Source organism: Microtus pennsylvanicus, chromosome 3 (genome assembly GCF_037038515.1).
Source record: "Microtus pennsylvanicus isolate mMicPen1 chromosome 3, mMicPen1.hap1, whole genome shotgun sequence".
In the NCBI taxonomy this organism is placed as follows: domain Eukaryota; kingdom Metazoa; phylum Chordata; class Mammalia; order Rodentia; family Cricetidae; genus Microtus; species Microtus pennsylvanicus.
The window spans coordinates 27965262-27991235 of record NC_134581.1 but is presented as its reverse complement, the minus strand read 5'-3'; the positions used below and the strand labels follow the sequence as shown (position 1 = coordinate 27991235).

At 38.1% G+C, this 25974-nt stretch overlaps 1 protein-coding gene across 7 annotated transcripts in view; it reads right to left on the bottom strand.

Moving 5' to 3' along the window:
• Positions 1-25064, bottom strand: part of U2surp (U2 snRNP associated SURP domain containing) — a 53828-nt gene extending 28764 nt beyond the window's left edge. Inside the window, exons 1-13 of one of the 7 annotated variants that reach the window (XM_075964978.1) lie at positions 24944-25064; positions 15717-15761; positions 13586-13717; positions 8489-8587; positions 6302-6416; positions 5734-5867; positions 4908-4975; positions 4308-4402; positions 4193-4228; positions 4023-4105; positions 2906-3071; positions 2524-2735; positions 1576-1619 (exon numbers count right to left, since the gene is read on the bottom strand). In XM_075964978.1, coding sequence (XP_075821093.1) covers positions 1576-1619; positions 2524-2735; positions 2906-3071; positions 4023-4105; positions 4193-4228; positions 4308-4402; positions 4908-4975; positions 5734-5867; positions 6302-6416; positions 8489-8587; positions 13586-13717; positions 15717-15761; positions 24944-24988 — 1274 coding nt within the window. In that variant the 5' untranslated portion in view covers positions 24989-25064. Of the gene's footprint in view, positions 1-1575; positions 1620-2523; positions 2736-2905; positions 3072-4022; positions 4106-4192; positions 4229-4307; positions 4403-4907; positions 4976-5733; positions 5868-6301; positions 6417-8488; positions 8588-13585; positions 13718-15716; positions 15762-24943 lie in introns of those variants that run through there. The other 6 variants (XM_075964979.1, XM_075964980.1, XM_075964981.1 and 3 more) reach the window with 6 other exon arrangements.
• Between the last annotated feature and the right edge of the window lie 910 nt (positions 25065-25974).

The window sequence follows — 25974 nt, the reverse complement described above, 5'->3', positions numbered from 1 at the left end:
GTACTGCTCCCAGCTGAGAAGGAACTCAGCACCACGCAGTCTCTGGCAATGTTTAGAAAGGGGCCATGCAGATATTACTAGTTCTAAAATCCCCACTGCTATAAGGCAAATTAAAACTCAGGGAAGTTTTAAGTGCAAATCATAATACATGACCAATTTACCATGTGGATAAACATTATAGACCCAGAGACGTCTATAAATGCAGTCAAAAACAACTTGACTTCAGCAGTTTAAGAAACATGAAAAATGGTTTATCAAGTTTAAAACCAAATGATTCATTCTAATGGTAAGTCAAGACTTTTCAGCAAAATATATATACAAAATTTGCTTAAAATAAGCTGAGTCACACATAAAATTACTGGACATATTTTTGAATGCTAAAAAATTACTTTCCCTGTGAACATTTTAACAGTGGAAAAATAACCCACTGTAGTTTTAAACAGGCTTGTAACTGATAAAAATCTATCTTTATAAAATTACAAGTTAAAGAAAATTAAAATATTTCATAACTATTTAAAATCAAAATCTGACAATTAGTTGTTGCTGTCTTGGAATCAAGAGTAAAACGTAATCATACTCTTCCCTTAAGGATTATGTAATTTTCTTATTTGAAAAATGACTTTTTTTAAAAACAGTGTAGTACAAAAATGTTATATTTTAAAGTGCATTATTTTATTTTTAAACAGCAATTATCTTATTCTGAGCAACCACAACAAAAAAAAAGTCTCTCAGTTATAATAAAACCACAGTTATCGGAGTCGATCGTACCAATGTCTGGTCAAAAACTGTATACTTTCCCAATCCATCCTATGATGTTTTCCTGGTCCCCCGCTGCCGCAGACAGTTCAGCTGGTGTTGCTCACCAAGGCCAATGTCAAAGAGAATTTGGAATTCTTTTGTGTTCATTTATTATTCAACCAGTGTTGTGTTCCTGTGTTTGGGAAAAGGCTGAGCTTGACTGAGCAAGAGCATACCTACAGCATGAGTGCTCTTCATTAGCAATGTATTATAAAAAGAAAAAAGGGGAAGAAAAAGATCCAAACACCTTTGTTATCATGACTAAAAAAATCCTAATATGTCTAATATCCATGAAGACAACTGGAATTTCTTCTCAAATCAAATACAAAAAAAAATACAACTGCACCTCCTATAAGATCTAAAGCTAAGACTGTATATTAAATGCAGATAATTCAGAAACCAAGAGAAAAGTAATAGATTGGTTCAAATTGTAACAATATCTAAAATTTAAGACACATTTTATTTAAAATGCCTATTTTTCCCTTCACAATAGTTTTAAATTACCAGACCAACAATTCCACATTAATCTATTTAAACATTCTAACTTCTAAAGCTATTTAGCGCTCTAAAGTGGTAACAATCAAAACAAAAGAAAAGATGACATAAATATGACATAATGAGTACTAGACTCATTTAATTTATACGTATCCCCCAAAAGCACTGGGAAGGAACCATTGCTCAGTCAAGACAATACCTTTTCCTCAACACCATTTCTTTTCAATTCAGAAGGGGATATTGTCTATATTTAGATCAGTAATAATAAAGAAAAACATGTACCTTTCTGTTGGGATAACCACTTTGACTATGGCTTGCGACAGAGTCTGTATATGAAGTCACATCAGATAATAAACATAGAATATGTGAGTATTGTTAACAAGTAACAAGCAAAAATATACATAATGCATTGAAAACACTACACATCTAATCACAAGTTCTGCAGGCTATCACTGCATCGGAAGTAATTATACACTAGGCAATTACATAAATGCAAATGGATGTGTTCACAGCGAACAATTAATGTTCACCAAACGCAAAGAATCAGAACATTCCTGCCAGAATGCACATCAATGCACTGAATAGGTACTACACTGAGAATTATCAGATAAAGATTTTAATTTGTGAAATAATTAACTGTTTGCCTCTGACCATACAGTTTGCTACTTTGTTCCCAAGCCTTTAAAAGTAGCCCTGTGGTAACAGAACCAACAAATTCCTACAACTTGAAATTAAGTTGGTTTTATGCTTAATAAAGAAAAATACTCACCCTTTGCTTTTACTAGATTAGTTAACTATTTCTGAAATACCATATACGTTATATAGTCTACTACCTCAAAAACTTGAAAGCTAAGTTAGTTTGCTGCCATCTAAGCAATTTAACTATTTAGGTGTTTTTTCTTCTAATTAAAAAATCTCTTAACCAAATAAAAACTAGAATGTTCTTAGAACAAAGAAAATTCAAACACTGAATTCAACCAAACCTGAATACAACACTGGATTGGGAAGGGGCTTACTGAGTGGTCAAAAGGGAATGGTAGCCACAAATAAAAATATGACCTAATGATTCAATATAGGGTTTCCATGGACTAAGGCAGGGAACATATCTACTTATTTCTTTATGAGTTGCCAGAGTAACACACATAATTCTATAAAATTGTTGAAAAGAAATACTACCACAGATTTAGTATTTACATATTAGATGCAGCTCTATGTACATTTTTAAATTACCTTCTCGAAATCCTCCTTGTTTTTAGGTGGTGGTAACATGGGCGCATTGGGGTTTTTTAATCGCTCTCTAGGCTGCGCATTAAAAGGCAGTCCGGATGGAGGTGGGGGAAGTGTGTGTTCCATCATAGAAGGCGGAATGTATATTGGATGCGGGGGAATAGGTACAGCTTTACCCCAACCTAACTTCATTTCAAAAGACATAATCATTTTCCCTACAAAAGAAAAAAGTTACTTTGACAAACCTCCAGAAAAGAAAGCATTTCTGGTAACTTAAATTTCCTTAATAAGCTTTCAAATTTGATATAAATTTGAAGTATAATTTTTGTGAATAATCTACACCAAAGAAATATCTAAATTCTATAGATGGACCACAGAACTTTACCATTTAAATTTTTTAGAGCTCTTTCAGCATCTCTTCTATTCATAAAAGCCACAAAGCCACAATTTCTTTCTCTTGCTCTTTCTTCATCAGTTCTAGGCCACATAATTTTTACACTAGCTAATGGTCCAAATCTTCCAAATTCTTGGCACAGCATTTCTTCATTCATCTATTAAAAGATGAAAGCGTTTGGTTATGTAACACAAAGGAAGGGAGGGGCAAAAATTCTATGCAGTTCAGAAAGCAAAATCATTTTTACAAAGTAAAAGGCAACATATTAATGCTACAGTATTACATTAAAATTCTAGAAACTCAAAACAGGTGAAACCCTGTCCTACCACAGCATCTGCATTATTTTCATATTTATTATAAAGTCTTCTATTTTATTTAAATAAGTAGCTAGGGTTTAGGGTCTTAGAGCTACTGAAACCAAAGTCATGTCTGAATTCTCTTCTTGTTTAAAGATCTTGGAATCTACAAATCTATTTGGCAGCAGTTTATATCTATAAATTAATTGAGCAGCATTTCAAGCAAGAGTGTGGAGTGCACCTGTCGATAATGGAAGGAAAACCAGAGTGCACAGCTTTCCTGTCTCTAGTACCCATCTACCAGGGTGATCAAGAACAGAATCAGAAAACAGTACATACACAGCAGGGTCAAAAGTATAATTTTTTTTTTCAACAAAAATATTTCATCTAACCTACCATATTCTCCAAAACATACTAACCAAACTGAAGCAGAGAAATTAAAACATTGAAGCCAGTGTGGTATCATGCTGCAGAGGGGAGGTGGGAAACAGGAAGAGCCCAAGCTCCAGTTAAAGCAGGAAAACAATGCAAAAAGGGAAAAGCACAAGGAGGAAAAGAAACAGAGCTCCATAAGAAAGCAATCTATACATTCGAAAAGGCCCTCAAAGAACACTGTCTAGTTACTAAAAGGGAAGACATGTCTTCAAGAATGTACAGGAAACAATTTGGATCTAACCAGTAAGTCCCAAGTTTACAAAACAATTATTAAATAATAATTCCAGCTTTATCAGCTTCACAACCTAAATTTTAGTTTCCTAACTAACAATAAAAATAAACATAAGCCAACACTGGCTTTATTTTACTTATTTTACCTGTGGATTAATGTTTCCAAGGTATAAATTAGTAGTACTTGGATCTCCTACATCATGTGAGCCAGGTGCATAATCATCAAGAACTAAAACAAGGGAGAAAAAAATTATACCCTGTGAAATACAAAGCTGAAACAATTTCTATTAAGTAAAAAAGCAAAAAACTGTATTACCACCAGATGATCGATTTCTTCTTGAAGGCACATCCACTGAAAGAAAAAAAAACACAACTCTTAGTTTTTAAGATAATAAATCATAAATATGTATATTAAAATAAACATCACTTACTAGAACGCCGCTGACCATCAGAATCTGACTGAGGAGGCTCAAATCGACTTAACCTGCCCTTTGTTTTATGTCTCTCATCACGTTCTTCCTGAATTCTGTTGAAAATATTTATAGTCAACTTAGAGTAAGCCACATTCATATTTGGTAAGAGAGCTTATCTAAGTAACATCTTCAAATAATTGAATGTATTTGCATTACCAGTAATTATAAACCAAGACTAGTGAGCACATCAAATTGCAAGACAGGAACAAGTACATATCTACAAGTCCACACTGAACAATAATGCCTCTTTTGGGGTGAAAAGAAAATTCAACATGAAACTACTGCTTACAGTTTTGCTCTTAATAGATTTGATGACCTCCACCCTAGTGAATAACTAGGATTCCAGATAAGAAATAAACCAACTGCATTAAATCTACATATTACAAGCAGCAATGGACACTGACCAAATGCTAGTTGACTCTCAAGCACATGTTATCATCTATTGTTGATAGAGTAAGCTCACTCGCAAGCCAGCTGATAATAACTAGTATACATACCGACATCTCGAATTATCAGTCCAGTATGGCTATCATAGAGAATTCTCCATATAAAACTTACTGTTTTAGTTCTTCTTTGAAAAGTTCCAAATTGCTTTTTTTCTTTTCTTTCTCCCCTTTCTTCAGTGGCTATGAAGAATATGATAAGTTATAGTTGAAACAAAGAAGATTAAACAAATTTATGGTTTCTTTTGGCAGTGATAAAAATCTTCTAGAATTGCAAAAAAGCAATTTTTGAAAAACTGTGAATATACTAAGAGTCCACCTAATTACATAAATTTGAAGCAAATTTTAAGGCGTGTGAATTACATAGCAATAAAGCTGTTACATTTTAATTGCTTCCAGTGCTATCTTAACAACCACTCAAGAAAAAAAAAATCAATTACATCACTATTTAATCTATCATATTTAATTAACTAAATGTGGCTCCAAGTGACTTGATCCCACATATATCAACCTATTGTCCTCTGTAAAACTCCTATTTCCAATGAATAAAAAACTCTATAATGAGAAATTAAAAGATATATCAGCTCTGATAGTAATCCCCAAGAAGTTCTAAAATCATCCTAAGAAACATGTACATGTTGCTAATAATTTTAGGTTCTTACTTCAGAACTGTTTAAAAGAATATTACCCTACATTTACAACAAAATTTTTGACTTGCAATATATGAATACAGTATCAAATGTTCAACGAGTACTATTGCCATGTCCTAACCTGATCTACCACTCTCATCTCCATGAGTTACAGAGTTAGACATCAAAACTCAACACCTACTCCAAGACTTATTATAAACCATAAAAAATTTTCTTTCAGAGAATGCACTCAAAATACTAATGACAATGCCAGCTTCTAAAATGAATGCTCAATTATTAATAATTACTTACAGGCTTTTTCGTTTCAATCACAAGAAGAGATGGTGGCCTTTCATTGGATGACTGATTTGGAGGATTTTTTTGATCTGCAAATCTTGAAGATGGCTTATAGATTTTACCTCTTTTTTCATCTGTTTCATGTTCATCTGAAATTTAAAATGCTAAGTTGTAAAACTAATTTCATATAATTTTTGTATTTGCTATTTTTATTTAAGAAGAAAATTAAGATGTTTTTAATATTAAGATTTGAATGTGAAATTAAATTTACATTATTACCATTCTACCAGCCAGAGTTTAATCCTTTATAGCAAAACTATGAAAGATTAAATTTTCTGCAATATAATCTGCTTTTTTTTTTTTTAAAGTTTGGCACTATGTTTTTTTTTTATTAACTGCTTCATACAGTTCTGTTAATCACATTCAGTATCTCTTCATTATTCCATATTTGGGGATTTATTTTGCTTCTTAATTTAACCACCAGAGGGTGCTAATAGAAAAAGAAATGTGAAACTCAAGTCTTCCATAACTAATGTGTTGCTGCGCCATCCAAGCTTTGTTCAGTCTAGATCTCTGGACTCACCTTTAGCTGCATTAACAACCCCGCCTCGAACAAATGTTTTCACTTTATTACCATCACTTCCTTCAAAAGCAGCAAGAAATTCCTCATAAATTTCAGCAGCTGCCTTTTCATCCTCCTAAATACATAACCAGATATTAGTGACATAAAAATTGCTGTGTGGATGTGACTTGTTTTTTGGTTTTGGTTTGAGACACGATTTCACTATGTAGCCCAGGCAGACCTGAACTCAATATGCAGACCAGACTAATCTGGAACAGAGATCTGCCGCTTTCACCTACCAAATGCTAGGATAAAAGACAAATGTCACTATGTAGAAAGACAGCTCAGCAAAGAGCAATGGCTCTTCTTCCTGAGGACCTAGGTTCCAGTACCCACATGACAGCTCGCAACCATCTATAACTCCAGTCCTCGGGGATCAACTCCCTCTTCTCAAGTCTATGGGACCAGACACACAAAGGGCACAAAAATAAAAAATATACAAGCAGGAAAAACACCCATACACATAAAAGAGAAAAACAAAATGAAACTACATACTCAAAGCCTCTTCTTTCCCAAATAATTCTAGTATCTACAACTTGGTAGACTTTGGATATTACCAAAAATTATATGCTAAATATTTAAAATATAAGGCTTTGCTCCTTTACTTGAAATTTAGAGAAGCAGAAAGTAACTCACCTCATATGGGTAAACAAGTAAATGTATTTAAAGACAGTTCAAGAGTCAAACTGTAGGAGAAATGTCTAAATAAAAACATATCAACCTATTACTATTTAAGAAGTCCTCCAAAGTATGATGACTTAACTCATCAAATATAAAAATTTCATTCTCAAATAACTGAAGATCAATAGAAGCAAAGACACAGTACTTATTTTTAACCTAGCATTAAAGAAAAAACTAGAAGAACTAACCTTCTCAGCTATACATCATCTAAATGTCATATACACACACACACACACACACACACACACACACACACACACAACCAGGCTGGGTATGGTCGTGCATGCCTATTACTTCAGAGGTGAAAGCAGGAAGACAGAGTTCCTGACCAGCCTGAGCTGCATAGCGAGAATCTACCTCAAAAACCCAAATCAAACAGAAGAGTGGAACAAATCAAGAAAGAAATACATCCAATAACCAGTAGAAAATTGTACTCAAGAAAGGGTAAACATATCAGTAAAAGGAGTGGCTAGTGTCAGAAGGAGATACACGGACTTTCCCATAAATGAAACTACATAACAACTATTTGAAAAGAGATAAAATGAAATCAATTCTTTGTGTTATATGTCAGGAAAAACTGCATAAAGATTAAAATTTCTTAAAAATGGAAACAACCCTAGGAATTCATTGGGATTCTCCTAAGAATGTAAATTCTATAAGAAAATACAGGGAAATTCTTCTATAAGCCAGAAATGGAAAAGTAAGGAAAACAATTTGGTTAATAACAAAAAATCATGGGGGAGACTGGCAACTGATTATAACAGGTTTTACAAGAATAAACCAGAAGAAAAATAAAAAATACAATGGAAGGAGGCTACTCAAATGTATTCCCACTGAAAGAACTGCGAAGTCAACACTACACTGAGGTATTATTTCCACATTACAGACTGGCAAAGACCCTGTCAATAGGATTCACCACATGCAAGTGTATGGGCTGGGGCCCTCACTTTTACTAAAACACCATTCACTCCAACAATCTCCCCTTTCAGGAGTCCCAAAAGAAAAAAAATACCTATTCACAAAAAGCATTTGTACTATAATATCCAAAGAGCAAAACCACAAATCCCTCAATAGGCTTTTAAATGAACAGACTATTATAAACCTACAAAAGCCATAAAAATGTAGACTTTTTCTATCCTACAAGTAGCCACAAAGATAACATTTAGTTAAAAAGGTAAATGGAGTTAAGTACTCTCACTCTACAGCATGTTATTTCAAGGGAAATGGGACGATACAGTATACACACACAAACACACACACACTCACACTCTGACAAAAAGAACACATCAAAAGATACCTAATCATCACCCAGAGGACAGGCAGAGAAGCTGAGCTCATCTGAACATCCCTCTGTGTGTGTGTAGAGTTGCAGACATTTAAGAAGTAGAACTCTTCAGGAGACATGGCTTCTACTGCTCCCTTACACAATCATTTCCAAGTATAACCTAAGATACACTTCAACATTACCTTTTTCTTCAGTTCCTCTTGTTCCTTCTTACTTAAAGTTCGCTTTGCTGTGCTCATTTTTCCAATACTGAATGCTTTAAGCTTGTTTTCTAGAAGAGGCTATGAAAAGAAACAAAAAGATTGTTTTTACATACAAATTTTAACATTACCTATGAATTTAACACATTTGAATTGACAACCAAGTCTTTAAAAGAGTTACTGTTTTAAAGTATCAATGCAAAGAAAAGCTAGGGTTACTCCAAGCAGATGCTATCTCAGGCTGGGTCTGTAAATACCCACTCATTGAGGAATGTTTATTTCCTAACTTGAAGTAGGTAAGAGGCAAAAGGCTTTTTTAAGAGGAAAAAAGAGGTTAAAATAACAAAGAAACAGAAATCAAAGTGTAGTTGGGTTTTTTACTCTTTGGGGGCCCACCACCCAGCTCCCAAATAAATACACAGAGACTTATTCTTAGTTATGAATACCCGGCCTTTAGCCTGGCTTATTTCTAGTTAGCTTTTCTAACTTAAATTATTCAGCTCCTCTTTAACTACGTTTTGCCTCTGGGCTTTTTACCTTTCTTTATTCCACTTATCTTTCTTTCCTTCCTACTCCATGGCTGGCCCCAGGTGCCCTCTTCTCCTTTTCCACTCTTCACTCTTCTTCCCTAGATTTCTATTTATTCTCTCTGCCCACCAGCCCCACCTGTTTCTCTTTTCTGCCCAGCTATTGGTCATTCAACTCTTTATTAGATCAAAAGGGCAGGCAAAGTTAAACAAATGTAAGAAAAAAGAATGCAACACATCTTTGCATCATTAAACTAAACAAATTTCCACATCATAAACGAATGTAACACATCTTAAACTAAGATACCAAGGCTTAGAACAAAAACAAAAGCATAGAGGGAAAATATAGACATCTCCAGGCAAAAGTGGCAATGACAGAAAACAGATCCTCAAGTGAGAGGGCCATAAATTTCCACTCTCAGGAAGCCATCTGTAAGTTCCAATTCAGGTATAACAAATCACATCACACCCTTTTATAACCTGACTAAGCACCTTATTTATCAAAAATATTGGTATTAACATAATTTCATTTTCTTTGCTGAGAATCTACTACAAATTTCAGTTGTCAGTATATATAAAACTCTATCAATAATTTTTGAACAATAAATGAGCAATCTGAAAATCCAAAATCTCCATACCACAAGTGGAAGGTTCCATACCTGATCTCAAGGAACAGGTTGCAGTCAAAAGCTAGGTGCAAAATACTGTGTAACAAATTACCTTTGGGCTGTATGTATAAGATATATACAAAACTGAGATGGAATTCATGTTTAGGCTTTAGTCCCATGACCAAGATACCTCAGATATAAGAAAATATTTAAAAGGCAAAATCTAAAAATAAAATAAAATAAAAAAATAAAATTCCAAAATCTAAAACACTTCTTATGCTAAGCAGATGAGTTACTCAACTGTTATAAGAACACTGTATCTGGCAGCACTGAGACCCAGTGGTTTTAAAAAGGAAAAAGTGGGAAGTCATCCTTCCCTCCTCCATCCTTTTGTTTGCCCACTGACATCTCCACACACACAGGCTTAGCTAGCTCCAGATATGGAAGGGGGTGGGAGGTGCCTCTGCCTGATAAATGCAGTTCTCACCCTCAAAGAAGCTTTTCTGTAGCAGTCAGAGACCACCACAGAAAACTACAACTGTTCAAAATAAAGGTAACAACTGACTGCAAGGTGCCCAAACTCAAGGAATATACCTAAAACACAACTGGAGGAAGAGACTTCAGAGCCAGAGACCAGCAAGTCTGCTTTGAGATTATCTCCTAAAAATAAATGAAGCCACACCCATGATACCTTAACACGGCTGCCTAAGCAGACTCAAATATTAACACCACCAACAGACATCTTAAGTGGAAGAGGGAAATCTCCAGGGGCCCTACCTCTAGAGAAGACAGGAAACTAAAGACTGCTGAGAGGGAAAATTAGGTTTCCTCGGGAATGAGGTCCACAACCGGTTATACAACACCAAGAGATCAGCCCTGAAATCACATACACATAAGCAACAAACACTAAAACCAACTCTGCAAGTGGCGTGTGGAAAACAATAATAATTAAGGAAAAGGGGGATATGAATTTGAGAAGGAGCCAGGAGGTGGGGACACCGGAGGGGTTAGAGGGAGGAAAGGGGAAATAATGTAATTTTACTTTAATTAAAATTTCAAAAATTAAGAAAAAGAGCAAAAAGTTGGAAGGGAAGGGAGATGTGAGAGGAGTTGAAAAGGGAAGAATGGAGATTGGATTTTATCAAAACATATATACATTGAAATTCTCAGTTTTTAAGAGAAAACATTTTTTAAAAATTTAGTACATTTTATTTTTGTGTTTGCATGTGACAGAGTGCATGTACCAAAGCATGTGTGTGAAGGCCAAAGAACAACTTAAGAAAGCTGGCTCTCTTCATCCACCATGTAGTTCCCAAGGAACAAACTTGGGTGGGTCAAGTTTGGTGGCAAGCATCCTTACAACTTGAACCACCTCACCAGTCCGAGGGAACAGTATTTTAATAAAGTCTTCACGTGTACAATTTAGAAGCAGATGCCTTCTGAAATCTGGTTTAAATAGTCTATAGGCCTTCAGTTGTTCCATGTTACTCATTTGATTCACAAACTTAAAAGGTAGGATTGTTAATTAAATACAACCTAAAATACTGAAATCTGAAGTGTTTCTCTTCCTTATTAGAATAAAAAGTTAAATAACTAAATTACTTTGAAAATTCATATAGAAGAGAAACACTGAGGCCACTTAGTGAAGTTACATCAAAAGACCTCTGGGAAAGAAAAGCAGTTAATAATACAAAAGACAATCAATTAAGCAATCTCTCTCAAGATTTTTACTTATTTTATGAATGCTTTGCTTGCATATCTGTAAGTGCATTACACGTGTGCCTGGTGCACAATGAGATCAGAAGAGAGCGTCAGATCCCCTGGAACTATATAGATAGATGGTTGTTAGCCACCTGTGGGATACTGGGAACTAAACCTGGGTCCTTGGCAAAAAGTGGCAAGTGCTCTTAACCACACAGCCATCTCTCCAGCCTCAAAAGTCAATTTTTTCAACAGAGTCAAAAGTCACCTTTTCCTCAAAAATGAAAGAAAACTGTCCTGCCATCATTCAAGGCCATTGGAGTTCGCTTAAAAGGTTTAAGCAAACAAAAATTACACAGAAATTCAAGGAAAAAACACAATTTTAAGAAACAAAATTTGTGGCTGGGAATGGTGGCATATGCTTTTTATCCCACCCAGCACTCGGGAGGCAAAGGCAGGCAGATCTGAGTTCGAGGCCAGCCTGATTGACAGAGCAAGTTCCAGGACAGTCGGGACTACAGAAAAACCCTGTCTTAAACTCACCCCCCTGGGGCGGGGGGGGGGGGGAGAAGAAAGAAGGAAGGAATGAACAAAATATAAGATTTGTGTGCTCAAACTTTATTAATATCCTAACAGCTACATTTAGGTATCCAGAACAGATAATGGCAAAGAAAATTACTGAGTGTTTCTCAAAGAAACACTACAATTATTTATGTAAAAGTTAGGTTTTTTTCTGAAATAAAAATACTGGGATAATATTCTATTTTAAGATGTATTCCTATGAAATGTATCTCGGAAAGGTAAAAATATATTTATGCTTAAAAAAATTAGAAATATATGACCAGGCTGGATGTTTCAGAGCAAATCTTTAATCCCAGCACTGTGGAGGCAAAGTCAGGAAGATCTCCCACGTTGAGAGTTCTAGTACATAAAGGACTGCACAGAGATCCAGATCCTGTCTTTTTTTAAAACGTAAAAAAAGTTCTGGGTGGCGGTGGCACACGTCTTTAATCCCAGCACTTAGGGAGCAGAGGCAGGCAGATCTCTTTGAGTTCAAAGCCAGCCTGGTCTACAGAGTGAGTTCCAGGACAGGCTCCAAAGCCACAGAGCAACCCTGTCTCGAAGGACCAAAAAAGAAAAAAAAAAGCATGATCAGGGTTTAATGCTGGCTGATGACGACTTAATATCTTCTGAACTTTATCAAGAGAAAAATTAAGTTGTACACTTTTAAAAAATAGTGACAGGAATTGAATATAGGGCCTCATACATGCTAGACAACTATGCCACCACTAACTTAAATACCTACCTCAAGAAAAATTACTTTAAATAGATTTTTAAAAACTAAAAGACCCAGGGATGCTTTGTAGTAAAGAACCCATTTCTCAAGGAGATAACTCAGTCAGTGCAATGCCTACATCACTGAGAACATATATATGGATCCCCAGAACCTATGCAAAAAGCCAGTGGTAGTGGCTATGTGTCTATATAACCCCAGCACTGTGTGTCTGAGGCTCAACAGTTAGCCAGGCTTGCAGAATGGAAGTGGAGCTCTAGATTCAGTGAGGAATGCTGGTTCACAATATACAAGGTGGAGTGACTGAGAAAGATGCCCAATGTTGACCACTGGCTTTTACTTGCACCTATGCGCACATACACGTATACACACACAGAAGAGAACCTCTGTGTTCCTGACTGTCCCAGGACTCCACTTACCCAAATGACTAATGTCTAGTCCTGTTTGTTTTCAGAGAGAACATAAGTTCTTAGAACACAAGGACTGCATCTTTTTTATACTGTGTATATGTTCACGTAGTGGATAGGTGGTATGCAAACCAATGCATGTCTATGGAGGTCAGAGAACAACTTTGTAAAGTCATTTCTCTCCATCTACTTATGCATGGGTTCTAGAGATCTAACCTGGGTCTAGGCTTGCACAGCCAGCACCTTTACCAACTGAACAATTTCACCAGATCAAGGACTGTCTTAATTGGCTGAATATGCCTAGTAGCTCAATAAACATGACAATAACCACTTTATAGTTAATGTTAATTTCCAAATAAAATTAAACATCTTCAATGAAACATCTAATATAAACTACGTATTTTTCTTTAAATAAATGGGAGTTTATTGTTAATAAAAATATTAATTTCAAATAGTATAAAATGAAACAGTACCAACCATCATATTCAGCAAGGACAAAGTAAAAGTGTTAACCATCCTTTGTCAGCTTTAGCAATACTCACTCTTGAAAGATTCTGATGAGGAGAATCACAAAGGCTTTCACGGGCACTTTCATTCCTATAATTGTGTTTTCTTGGGCTTTTAGGTCGTGTTCGACTTGGCATATCACTATCTGAGGGTCCAGATGCATCCATCTTCAGATAAAGTTTTAAAAATGGTTTCAAAAATAACATCATAGTACTAAAAACTAGAATTAATCCAAAGTGTCTATATATTGACAAATTTCACTAGGTTATCTAAAAACACATCATTAACAACATCATGTTATAAGTAAATTCCTTAAGAGTTTTTCAAAAACTCTGACTTGCCCTTGAAAGCTCAAATATTATATTGGAAACATTTGTTACTCTTGAAGTAACAAGTTCTTTCCTTCTCTTTCAAGAGAATAACCTGTCAAATACCCATGTCAGATAACAAGTTTATACATCATGCATTCCATGAAGTAAGAATGGTACTTTATAGAGTAGTTACTCAGTACGCTAGGAAGCAGCAGACTTTATATACTTGTTTCATCACAGAGGATATGAAAATGAAAGACCCATACATGAGTCGAGTCTTAAGAATTTTACAACTTTACTAAAAACAATACTTTTTTGAGTCAAAGTCTGTTAAAATTGTGGGTCAGCTTCAACTTCGTGATTCCACAATCTTCCTTCCTGCTTTATCCTGGGGTTATAGGCATAGCCCTCACCCAGGTTCACCCTCTAAAACATTTTAAACTAGCCTATTTTACTGTATATGCTAGGAATGAATACAAGCTTATTTTAGAGTCACTTTCTTGATTCATGCTAATGTGCCAATAGTTTGCCTACCAGTTGTTTCTGCACCATCAGGGAAAATGTCAACACAAACAGAAAGGCAAATAAACCTTGGCATTTTTACAAAAGGCTTTTTATTGGGGCCTACATGAAGCATGGAGGGAGAGCACATGTGCACTTGTTCGTGCTTGAATCCAAAGGTTGGTGTCAAGTATCTTCCCTAGTCCCTTGCCACCTTATTATTTGAGGCAAGGTCTTCCACTGAACCTAGAACTCAACAGTTCACAGAAGCTGGCTAGCCAGAGTACTCCAGGGATCCATCCACCTGTCTGTCTACCCAGGACAAAGGTTAAATGAAACAGAAACCACCATGCCCAGCTTTCACACAGATACTGTAACGAGTACTTACTGAGCCATCTCCCAATGCCCCTATTATAAAATAGCTCTGAGTTCACATATTCCCAAAAGGTTCTCAACAGCTTTGTAGGAGGCGCCTGCACACCATACTTTGAATATTGCTATAACATGGGAAAAAATAGCCATTGCAGTATTCAAAATGCTAAAAAGGCTTAATAAAAAAAGGCATGTACCCACTAAGAAAACAAATACATCTACCTTTCTGTAGTGGAACATTATATCATGAGAAAGAACTGATCAGCACCCTCTATACCAGCTGATTTGTAGGGATTTCGAGAGGCAGGTACAATGTGCAGCAAGAAAAGGGTGTATATAATGTAATCATTATGTAAACAAATACATTTATAAGCACAATAAAAGATAAAAAATACATGTCAAGTTTCTAATGCAATATGAGGTGCTGTGAGACAATGGTCTGGTATGCTGTAAAGATTTTTATTTTTATTTGTATTTTAATAAAATGCTGACTGCCCAGTAGCCAGGCAGGAAGTATAGATGGGGCAACCAGGCAGGAAGTAGAGGCGGTGCGATGAGAACAGGAGAATTCTGGGAAAAGGAAAGGTTCAGTCTGCAGTCACCCAAACACAGAGGAAGCAAGATGAGAATGCCTCGCTGATAAAAGGTACCAAACCACATGGCTAACATAGACAAGAATAATGGGCTAATGTAAGTTATAAGAGTTAATAAGAAACCTGAGCTAATAGGCCAACCAGTTTATGATTAATGCAGACCTGTGTGTTTCTTTGGGAATGAACAGCTGTGGGACTGGGTGAGATAGAAATCTAAGTCAACAATGAAGGAGTTTGTTTTTTTTAAAAAAAAACACACACACACAAAGGCAGACACAATTAAATGTTCACACAACATAACTGTATTCATTTGCCATGTAACTCATACATATATAAAGAAAAATTGTATTTTCTAAGGAAAAACAAAAAATGCTATCTTTTATACTTACATGCGCATCTGAAGATCCAGATGAATGCACATCTGATGATCGACTCTACAAGTATCAAAACAACAAAGCAAATATTTAAAGGATCAAAAAGTCTTTCACCATTGTTTCTTATGCTGCAGAGGTTTAATCTTCCCTAGCTTTCAGCTACTGCTTTTCAGCTAATGAAACTGAACAATACAATTGCATTCTGTCTTATAAAAAAGTTGTGATCTAGGCAAATGTGTTGAGTAAATTCTTTAAAATTAAAAACGCATATTTACCAAATACATGGCACAAATGCAAATGAAAAAATTTTAAATGTAACTACCTTTTCAAAGTAAAGCCTGCAGACCTAACCACTATTTATAACGAAACATTTATACAAAGGCTTCTCCCAAGTCCTAACACTAACACTGCCAGGGCAGCACTTCTTCGCACATAGAAATCTCCCTTCCTTTTTCTAGTCGCTCAGAGTAAACATAAACAATGATTTGTATCAGCAAGAAAACACATGCTTTAACCTTCACTGCTTAGTAGAAGGCACAATATTCACTGCAGAACTAGTTCAAGGAAAGGAAAATCTTATCGAATCACCATTTTCAACTTGCTACAAGAGAGTTGCTTCTGCCAGGCTGATATAGTGCAACCATTTAGTCCCAGCACTCAGGAGGCAGAGACAGGAGGATCTGAGTTTGAGGCCAGCCTGGTCTACAGAGTTTGAGGCCAAACTCTGGGTAACTCAAGACTATACAGTGAGACCCTGTCTCAGAGAAAGAGCAAGTCAGTGAGAGAAGTGGGCTATTTCTAATGAAACATGCCACAAGGCTAACTTACGGAACAGCAGAAAAAAATGTCTTCAAATACTACCATTTTTTAAAAGAAATCAACTGTTAAAATTTCACATTACTTTTTTCTTAAATAACACATTTCAGAGAATATAAGGTGTTGAGTATTGTTTTAATTACCTCATCTACAACATTTTCTTCTCTAAAATCCACTAAACTGAGACTTAAGCAAAAATGCATAAAAGGCAGCAGGCATTGTGGTCCCTCCCAGCTTCATCTTTCTGTCTATCTATGGTTTGTCCTCAATTTTTATTGTGCCCTTCCCTGTAAATTTCTCAAAAGTAAAGATGATGTGGGGTGTCAGGGTAGTTGCCATCTAAACTATGTAAAACACATCTTGGTATCTGTAGTCATCTGGAAACTAGAAAATCCAAAATAACAAATACCTATTTTTACAAAAGAGTAATTCAGCAAAGAGGGTAAAGGAAAACAACTGCGTTCCAAAACTCTAGTATTAACCACTAGAAAACAAAAATAAATGTAACAGTAACAAGAAATAGAAAATCTTCAGAAATTATTTTAAAAAATTTTTTTTAGAAAAAACACAAATTTTATGAAAAAGTTCATTCATTCAAATCACCCTCTGAAGACTCATTCCTGGACAAGAAGTACTAAATTATTAAATATTATTCATCTACTACTAAAACTATATTAAAATTACCTAAAATTATTTATGTGTAACATGACTTTATTCAACAGCTGAAAATCCTACAAAGAACCCTCTGCAGTCCGCGGGAACTGCCAAGGAACCCTGAGGCAGCAGCGGTTTGAGGAAAGCAGCTAAACCAGCATCTCCTTATCTGTGTGTCATAACCAAACGGCCTTTTCTAGGGTTTAATCTTTCTTTTTTTCATTTCTAAGATTTAAAAATAAAAGCCACCAGATACTGTTTTAAATCTCTTCAGACTGCCAGACATTTGTAATCTAGTCATCAAGACTGTCGCCTAGGGCCACTGAGACAGCAGGTAAAGGTGGCTGCCACCAAGCCTGATGACTTGAGTTCAATCCCTGCGATCCACATGGTGAGAATGAACCAGCTCCCCAAAGTGGTCCTCTCCCCACAATAAGTAAAAACAAAATGTAACACCAAAAATTAGAAAGGGCTATCACTTAAATAACTGTTCATCAAGTTAGTAAATAATCTCAAAATCAAAGGTAGCCAGTTCAAAAGTCAGCTACAACGTGCTGACTTGTATGTAAATAAAGCAGTAACAGTAGGACCTGAGATGAATCAACTGATTTCAACTAAGGTAAGGTGTCAATATTTACTGCAAACCTTTTACCAAAGATATGCTGCTTAGTTACCCAGCATTCAGATCAGAGTAATGTTATGATTAACAAAGATATGCAAATTGAGGTTCATGAGACTTTTACTTTATGTGCATGGCAAATAACAACCCGTAGAAAGAAGTTAGTTCTCTCCTTCTACCACCTGAGTCTCAGAGATTGAGCCCACGTGGTCAGACTTGACAGTAAACACCTTTACCTGCTGAGCCATTTCCCTGGCCTAGACACTAATTTAAAGAAAAGACAGTTGAAACAATATGGTTATACCACAAGAGCACGTGTGGCCAGGCAAATCTTAACCTGGCAGGAAAAGAAAGCTTGCCAGAAAAACTTCTAGGAAAGGATATGAAGATATTTATAGTAATCCCTCATAAAGCCCGCAATGCAATAACCTCCAACCTCTGGCCCTCCAACCTTCAAATTCTTTCTAATTGTATTTTGGAACAACTCTCTAATTTTGGAATTAAATTAAATTGTATTTGGAACAACTTTCCAGCTCTCTAATTTTATTCCCTATATTCAAACCTCTCCAGAATTTAGTCCAATCATTATCTGTCCAGTCTTGTACCTTTTATTCTCCCTATGGAAGAGCACTTGAAGACTACCTGGACTGATCATTCAACAGTTCATTTCCCACTCATTTACTGCCTTCATCTTCCCCAGTTCTTTCTAATGGCCCCAAACACAATCTTAATAGCTCTGCTCACTATTCAAAGCAATCAATCAAATTCGAATAAGCTCTGGACAGCTCCCCATCTCCACTCAAGCAGGTATCATTTCCTTACTTTCAGACACTTCTGACAGCTCTGCCCTGTTCTGTGTACTGACTCTCTCCTGCTATACTGCATGCTCCCTCAAACTCTAATTTCTTATTTGAAATGGTGGACCTCAGCATCACACTCAAAAATCAAGCAATAGAAAGAGCTTCAATATAACTGTTGACTTATACCCAGTCTACACCAGTACCTACCAAAGAAAACTACACTCTAGACCTCACACCACTCTGTCCACTCTTAGTAAGTGGCTATTCAAGCCAAACCAAGGTTTCCACTTAAAACAAAACAAAAACACGCACAATGTGAAGGTTGGAGGGATGGTTCAGTGGTTAAAAGAGCACTGACTACTCTTACAGAGGACCTGGGTTCAATTGTGAGCACCTACACAGTTGATCACAATCATCTGTAACCCCAGTTCCAAGAGATCCAAAGCCTTTTTCTGGTCTGAGTACCACACACACACGGTCCACAGACATACATGCAGGCAAAACACCCATACACATAAAATAGCATTTCTTAAAAGCTTTAAGAACATTAAAACATTCTGTATAATTATTTACTCATACTCATAAATGCTATCAATATAGGAAACAAATAAATTTTTTAATGTCTCTAAATTTTCTTAAAAGTTGAACAGATGTATAACTCTTTAACATAGTCTCAAGTGTTATTTCAAAACTTATTTCTGGGGTTGAGGGTGTACTTCAATGACAGAGTGTGCACTCAATGTGTACAAGACCCTAGAATCAAGTCCCAGTGACAACTCAGTTAAGAGGCAATATGCAAGATTAATTTTTTTATTTTAAAATTCCACAACAAAATTTTTATTATTTATTTCAATAGTGATGCTCTTTGTCAAAAAGGAAGTCTTCAACTTGTACACCAAATGATCTCTTCATTCATCTGCCATTATGATAAATGTATTTTCTAATGTTTATTTTCCAAGGGTTTCAGAAATAAAAGCCAAAAGAATTAAAACAAAGTTCTTTAGAAAACAAATCAGTCCAGTTGTGGGTCACAAGCCCTTAGAGGTCAAATGGCTCGTTAACAGCAATGCCAGTTCCAGGGGAGTGATGCCTTCCTCTGACCTCCTTGGACATCAGGCACAAACATAATGTATATACACTATTACACTCCAGCAAAACACAAAATACAATAAATATATCTAAAATCAAGTCTAAAACATACTCATCAAGAAAATGCGAATTCAGAGACCAGAGATATAACTCCATTCGGAGAGTGTTTGCCGAGCATGCACAGGCCCTGGGTTTGATCCCCAATACTTTATACACCAGAGATGACACATGCCTGTATTCCCAGCACTCAGGAGGTGAAGACAGAAAGACGGTAGTGTACAACAATTCCCTCCAAAGTAAGCCTCCATGTTGGAGAGAAGATCGTCACAGACACAACATTCTAAAGGGAGGTGAACATTCCATCCTGCAAGGAAGCTCAGAAAATAAACAATCCAAAAGCTTCAGGAAGTCCCTGAAACTAACCAGGTACCCTAAACTCCTACCTTTTCAAGGGAATTAAGTACTGAATACTCCTGAAAGAAACTCTCAGACCAAAGTGACCTGAAAGAGAACGGTTAAGCCGCCCAGAAGGCTCTCAGACAAGCTGAGTTACCTGGAAAAAGCTCAGATCAATTGCACATAGCTGTTTTCGAATCATTTCTGCTCCTGTAAATGACATCTCACCCATGCTCCTGTAAGTAACCCCATAAACACAGTGCTTCACCAAGCTGGGCTTTGCTGGTATCCTTACTTCGGTCTGCCTGTCAGTTATCTCTCTGGAGTAAGTAGACACTGGTTCACATCACCCCAGAAAGTGTTACACAAGAGATGATTTTTAAAAAAGAAAAAAAAAAAGAAAAGGGTACTGGGGCAGGCAAAATGGCTTACCTTGTAAAGGTGTTTGCTGCCAAGCCTGGCAATCCCAAGTTTGATCTCCAGGACCCAAGCGACAGAGGAAAAGAACCAATTCCTTCAAGCTATCCTCTGACCTTTACCATGCCCACACATAAACACCCACAATAAATGCATTTAAAAAAACAAAACAAAACAAAGCAAATGAGTACGTCACTGCCAGAGTGAAATTATCATTCTCTTCAAACCCTCATTAGTATGAATATGCAAACAAAATAAGGTCAAATAGCATTTTTTTTTCTTTTTTGAAACGGGTAATCTGTGTAGTCTTGGCTGTTCTAAAACTTGCTCTGTAGATCAGGCTGGCCTCAAATTCAGCGATCCACATACCTCTGCCTCCTAAGTGCTGGAAATTAAAGGAATGGACCACCACCACCCAACAAATTTTTAATAAACTATTTTAATGGTTAGCAATATCTTAGGTTAACAACCATAGGTTCTGTCTCTGCCCTCGGAAACAAATCTATAATGGCTCCAAAACCCCTCCTGAAACCAAGCAACACTTTACAAAAATGGGGGGGGGGGATGCAATAAGAAATTTCTATTCATTCCTAAAATATGTACTCAATATCCACCAGAAGATATTATTAAAATGAAAAGTTGAGAACAATTACATGAAGTGTAGATCACTTGACTCTAAATACATAAAGTTAATTTTTTTTTTCTTTTTTAAATTTATTTATTTATTAAAGATTTCTGTCTCTTCCCCGCCACCGCCTCCCATTTCCCTCCCCCTCCCCCAATTAAGTCCCCCCCCCAGCCCGAAAAGCCATCAGGGTTCCCTGTCCTATGGGAAGTCCAAGGAACCCCCACCACCATCCAGGTCTAGTAAGTTTCAGAAGGAGAGCGAGCATGAGCAAGGAACTCAGGACCGCGAGGGATGCACCCACACACTGAGACAATGGGGATGTTCTACTGGGAACTCACCAAGACCAGCTGGCCTGGGTCTGGAAAAGCCTGGGATAAAACCGGACTCTCTGAACATAGCGGACAATGAGGACTACTGACAACTCAGGAACAATGGCAAAGGGTTTCTGATCCTACTGCACGCACTGGCTTTGTGGGAACATAAAGTTAATTTTAAAGCTCTAGTGGTTTGTGTATTTTGTAATTAAGAGAGAGACTAAGGGGACCAAAAACATGTCTTGACTATAAATACATAAAGTTAATTTTAAAACTCTAGTGGTTTGTGTATTTTGTAATTAAGAGAGACACTAAAGGGGGCAAAAACATGGCTCAGAGATTATAGGCACTTGCCACACAGCCTAGAAACCTGAGTTTAATCCTCAGAACTCAGGGTCCTCTGACTTTCACTTAAGCATTGTAGTATGTACTACCAACCAGGCCTGACCCTGCTTAGCTTCTGAGACCAGACCAGACCAGGCGCAGAGAAATGGCCCAGCAGCTAAAAGTGCTGCCTGCTCTTCCAGAGCTCCTGAGTTCAACTCCCAGCAATCATCTGGTGGCTCACAACCATCTGTAATGAGATCTGGTGCCCTCTTAAGGAAGAGACCTGGTCAGTCATCCTCATCAACTTAAGATTATAAAACCCAATATGTGCTGCCAGTGCGCACTTCAGCATTACCAGGACATAAATTTCTATTTCAAATTTCAATTGTGGAGTGAGGGTTCAAACACAGACGCTTCTTGTAAGAGAGAGAAAGAATGGCAAAAGACCTGTATCACGTACAAAGATGACATTTCTTTTTTTTGGGGGGGGGGTAGATTTTTGAGACAGGGTTTCTCTGTAGGTTTTGGTGCCTGTCCTAGAACTAGCTCTTGTAGACGAGGCTGGTCTCGAACTCACAGAGATAGCCTGCCTCTGCCTCCAAGCACTGGAATTAAAGGCATGTGCCACCGCCGCCCGGCTGACATTTCTTCAATATCTAGGAATATTGATGGAAATACCAAAGAACATGAAACAGAAGTATCTACTTACTTGACATACATTGTGGAATACAAGATAAATACCTATTATTTCAGAGAAAGAAATCAAGTCATATGAAAGGCTGGAAATTGCAAATACTGTAGGACTAGCCAAAATGATCTTATGATCTAATAAGGTCTGAATCTATATTCGAAATTAAAAAACAGCAATTTGAGCAGTCATTATGACAGCTGATGTAAAAATCACAGGACCAATCTGTATCCTGAAATTTTGAAAATCAAGAGCTATTTCCTTTAAAAGGAAAAGGGAGCTGGAAATGGTTAACATACACCTATAATCCCAACTCTGGGAAAATGAAGGGAAGGAGAAACAGGACGCTGAAGGTTATAGTGCAAGCTCAAGCCAGCCTGGGCTACAGGAGTCACTGTCTCAAAAACCTAGCAGCCAGGTGTGGTGGCATGCACCTTTAACCCCAGCACTCTGGAGGCAGAGGCTGGCGGATCTCTGCGAGTTTGAGGCCAGCCTGGTCTGCCTAGTGGAGTGAGTTCCACAACAGCCAGCGCTACACAGAGAACCCTGTCTTAAAAAAAAAAAAAAAATCTGTAATAAGATGAGAAAAGTTGAGGGCTCTAGAGATTAAGCAATGTGCCTTAATATTATCACAAATATATTTAATAACCAAGTCAGGATTTGAATCCAAATGTCTTGTTTGTTTTCAAAACCTATAACCTCGCCACTCAATCACAGACAGCACTTCCACACTGGTGGAGAAACCATGGCAAAACTCTGAACCTTGCAGACACCAGTAAGAAACCTGTTAGCAGCCGGGCAGCACTCGGGAGGCAGAGGCAGGCCTGGTCTACAAGACAGGACAGGCTCCAAAGCTACAGAGAAACCCTGTCTTGGAAAAACAAACAAAAAAAACAAAACAAAAAAACGAAACCTGTTAGCAACACCTAAAGGACTATAAGCTGAAAAAGGCGCTAAAAGAAAAATCAACAAGCCACTTAATACTTAAAAGGAACAGCTCCGCATTCACGGCCATGAGAAATATTCTTTCAGAAGGAAGTCTGAACACAGACATACTTTGAAAAGTTTTCAATATATCCAGGCCTCAAGTGAAAAAAAAAAAAAAACACAGCGTTTATGGAAGAGGCTGGCTTTAACAACAGCCCACCAATAGAGTGAGAAGTTGTTTTTGTCATGGGTCTGAAAGAAGGCTGGCAGCATGAGGTAACCCTTTCTTCACCTTCTCCCCAAGAAAGGTGGAGGGGAAATCTACTTGAGAGAAAGGAAACTTACAGTCAAGGTTTGGTGTAAGGCATCCAAAACTGCTCCCCACCATAGTTTCACCTAACTAAAGAACTTCTAGTAAGGCCATTGCTATATGCACAGTAAATATGGGGCAGTCACTCAGCGAAATGGCAAAAACCAAAACTTCAGTCTTATTAGAAACATCAAGTATTCAACGTGTTGTTTCTCAAATGAAACAGCAAATACAAGACTCTCTTTTCTGTAAACTTAATGACTTAGTAATTGATAATCATACACTTTTAAGTCCCTAGACTCTTTAAAAGTGTTACCCAACTTGGAGTCTGTGCATTTAATGCCGCACAACTGCTTTATGGCAGTACTTACTTATCACCTTTAATGCTAAGTTGGGGGATGAGAATCTCAAAGCAAAGTAATACAGGATAAAAATAAAATAAAAATAAAAAAGGATTAAACGCCCTGGGCAAGATGGCAACTAATACCAGATATTGCACAGCCTTCCTAACAAACGACTTTCACAGCTCAACCGTTTCCCCAGCAGTGCCCTGGGCTCCCGGTAAACTCAAATGCGAGGTACTATTCATTGGGCACTTTCCAGTTCTACGGTAGTTTTCCTTCCCAGCAGAAACCCCACACAGCGATGGAGACCCCCAAGTCTGCGGCCCTCAATAGTGGTGCTCACTTTCCACTTCCTGAGAAGTGATGGAAAAGCCACATGTGGAGCCCCAGGGCATAGAGACCGGCTCCCTCCGCACGTCCCACCCAGAAGCCCCCACTTGCGACCGTGCTGGCTCAGTTCCTCCAAGGTATGAGAGAAACTGAGTAAGGCCAGGAGCAAGTGAGACCCAAAATAAAGAAGGTGGTGGTGAAGGAGAGGAACAGACACTTAAGATCGGGAACATTCCCGCCTCTCCCAGGCGCTAGCCCGCGGCCTCCGAGCGCAGCAAGCTGCGACACAAGGACACCGAACCGATATTTCAACCGCTTGTCTGACTCCCCCCAAAGCCAAAAGAGAGGCGAACCCCGCTCGCCACCGCCCCCAGGCACGTTAGTGTGGGACTGGATCCCAGCCGGGACGGACGCGCGCTCTCAGGCCTCTCAACCTGCGCACCTTGGTGCAGCGGTGCCAGGCCCACCGTGGCGACCAGGCCTCAGGCCCTCGCCCCAAAGAGCTCTCGAAGGCCACAGATTTCTGGAGGGCCCAGAGCACAGGAAAAGACCAGAAGACGGACGGAGATCTCTAAGAAACTACCTTTGAACTGGCCTTCTGAGATCCGCCTGGCGTTTTGTCGGCCATCTTGAGCTTTGCTCCTCCTTCAGCGGAGGCAACAGCGCGGGTGAGTCGAGCACCGAAAGAGCAGATCCCCGCCAGAGACCTGCCAGGCTGAAGAGCCGAGTGCCGAAATCAAGAACTCAGCGGCGCCGCGGTACAGCGTGACTTCCGCGTCACGTCGCGTCGTGCGCCCCGCCCACTCCTCCCGTCTTCCGGTGAACTGCGGTGTCTGGTCACGTCACGGGGCCGGGGAATTTAGGGAATCTCCTTGACCCGACTTTCAAGGCCAACTGGTAGTTCAGGCCTTTTCTTTCTCGAGCCAACCGGCGTTCGAGGCGAGCGGGTTCTACTTCCTGGGGCGGGAAGGAAGCTGCTGCTTAAAAGAACTGCGGTAGCCGCGTGGGCCGAGCGTCTCTCGGCTCAGAAAAGAACTAAATCTGCCGGTCGGGACATTTGTTTGCGCCACGGCCCCTCGGGAGCTCAGATTTGCAATCTGCTCAGGTTAAAATGGTGAGCAGTCACCTAGTGTTGGGACTGCAGAGTTGGGAAGAGGCATTTGGCCCAACCTGAGAGTAATCGGATTAGAAACTGTTTTAGGATGTCTGAGTATGGTACCTACAGAGACTGAAAGGAAAAAAAAAGTCGCGAATAGAGACAGTGTTCTAAATCGAGCGTATGTGTAAATTTTATTTTATTTTTTATTTATTGTTAACTTCGTAGTGCAGGCACGCCATAACAACCGCGCTAAGGTTAGAGGATAATTTGCAGCTTGGGATCCGGGGATCGAGCTCAAGTGGGCGGATTTCCTTTTACCCTCGGAGCCATCTGACTGCCAGTGTCTATTTATTTCTTTGGAGCACAGTCACAAAAGCTGCGCAGCAGAAGATGGCTTTAACTGCTGATTCTCTTGTCTCAGCCTGGGGTCCTGGAGTTAACAGTCTTAGGCCACCATACCCCTGGTTTTTTGTTGCTTTTGGTTTGTTGGTTGGTTGGTTTTTTTTTTTTTAATT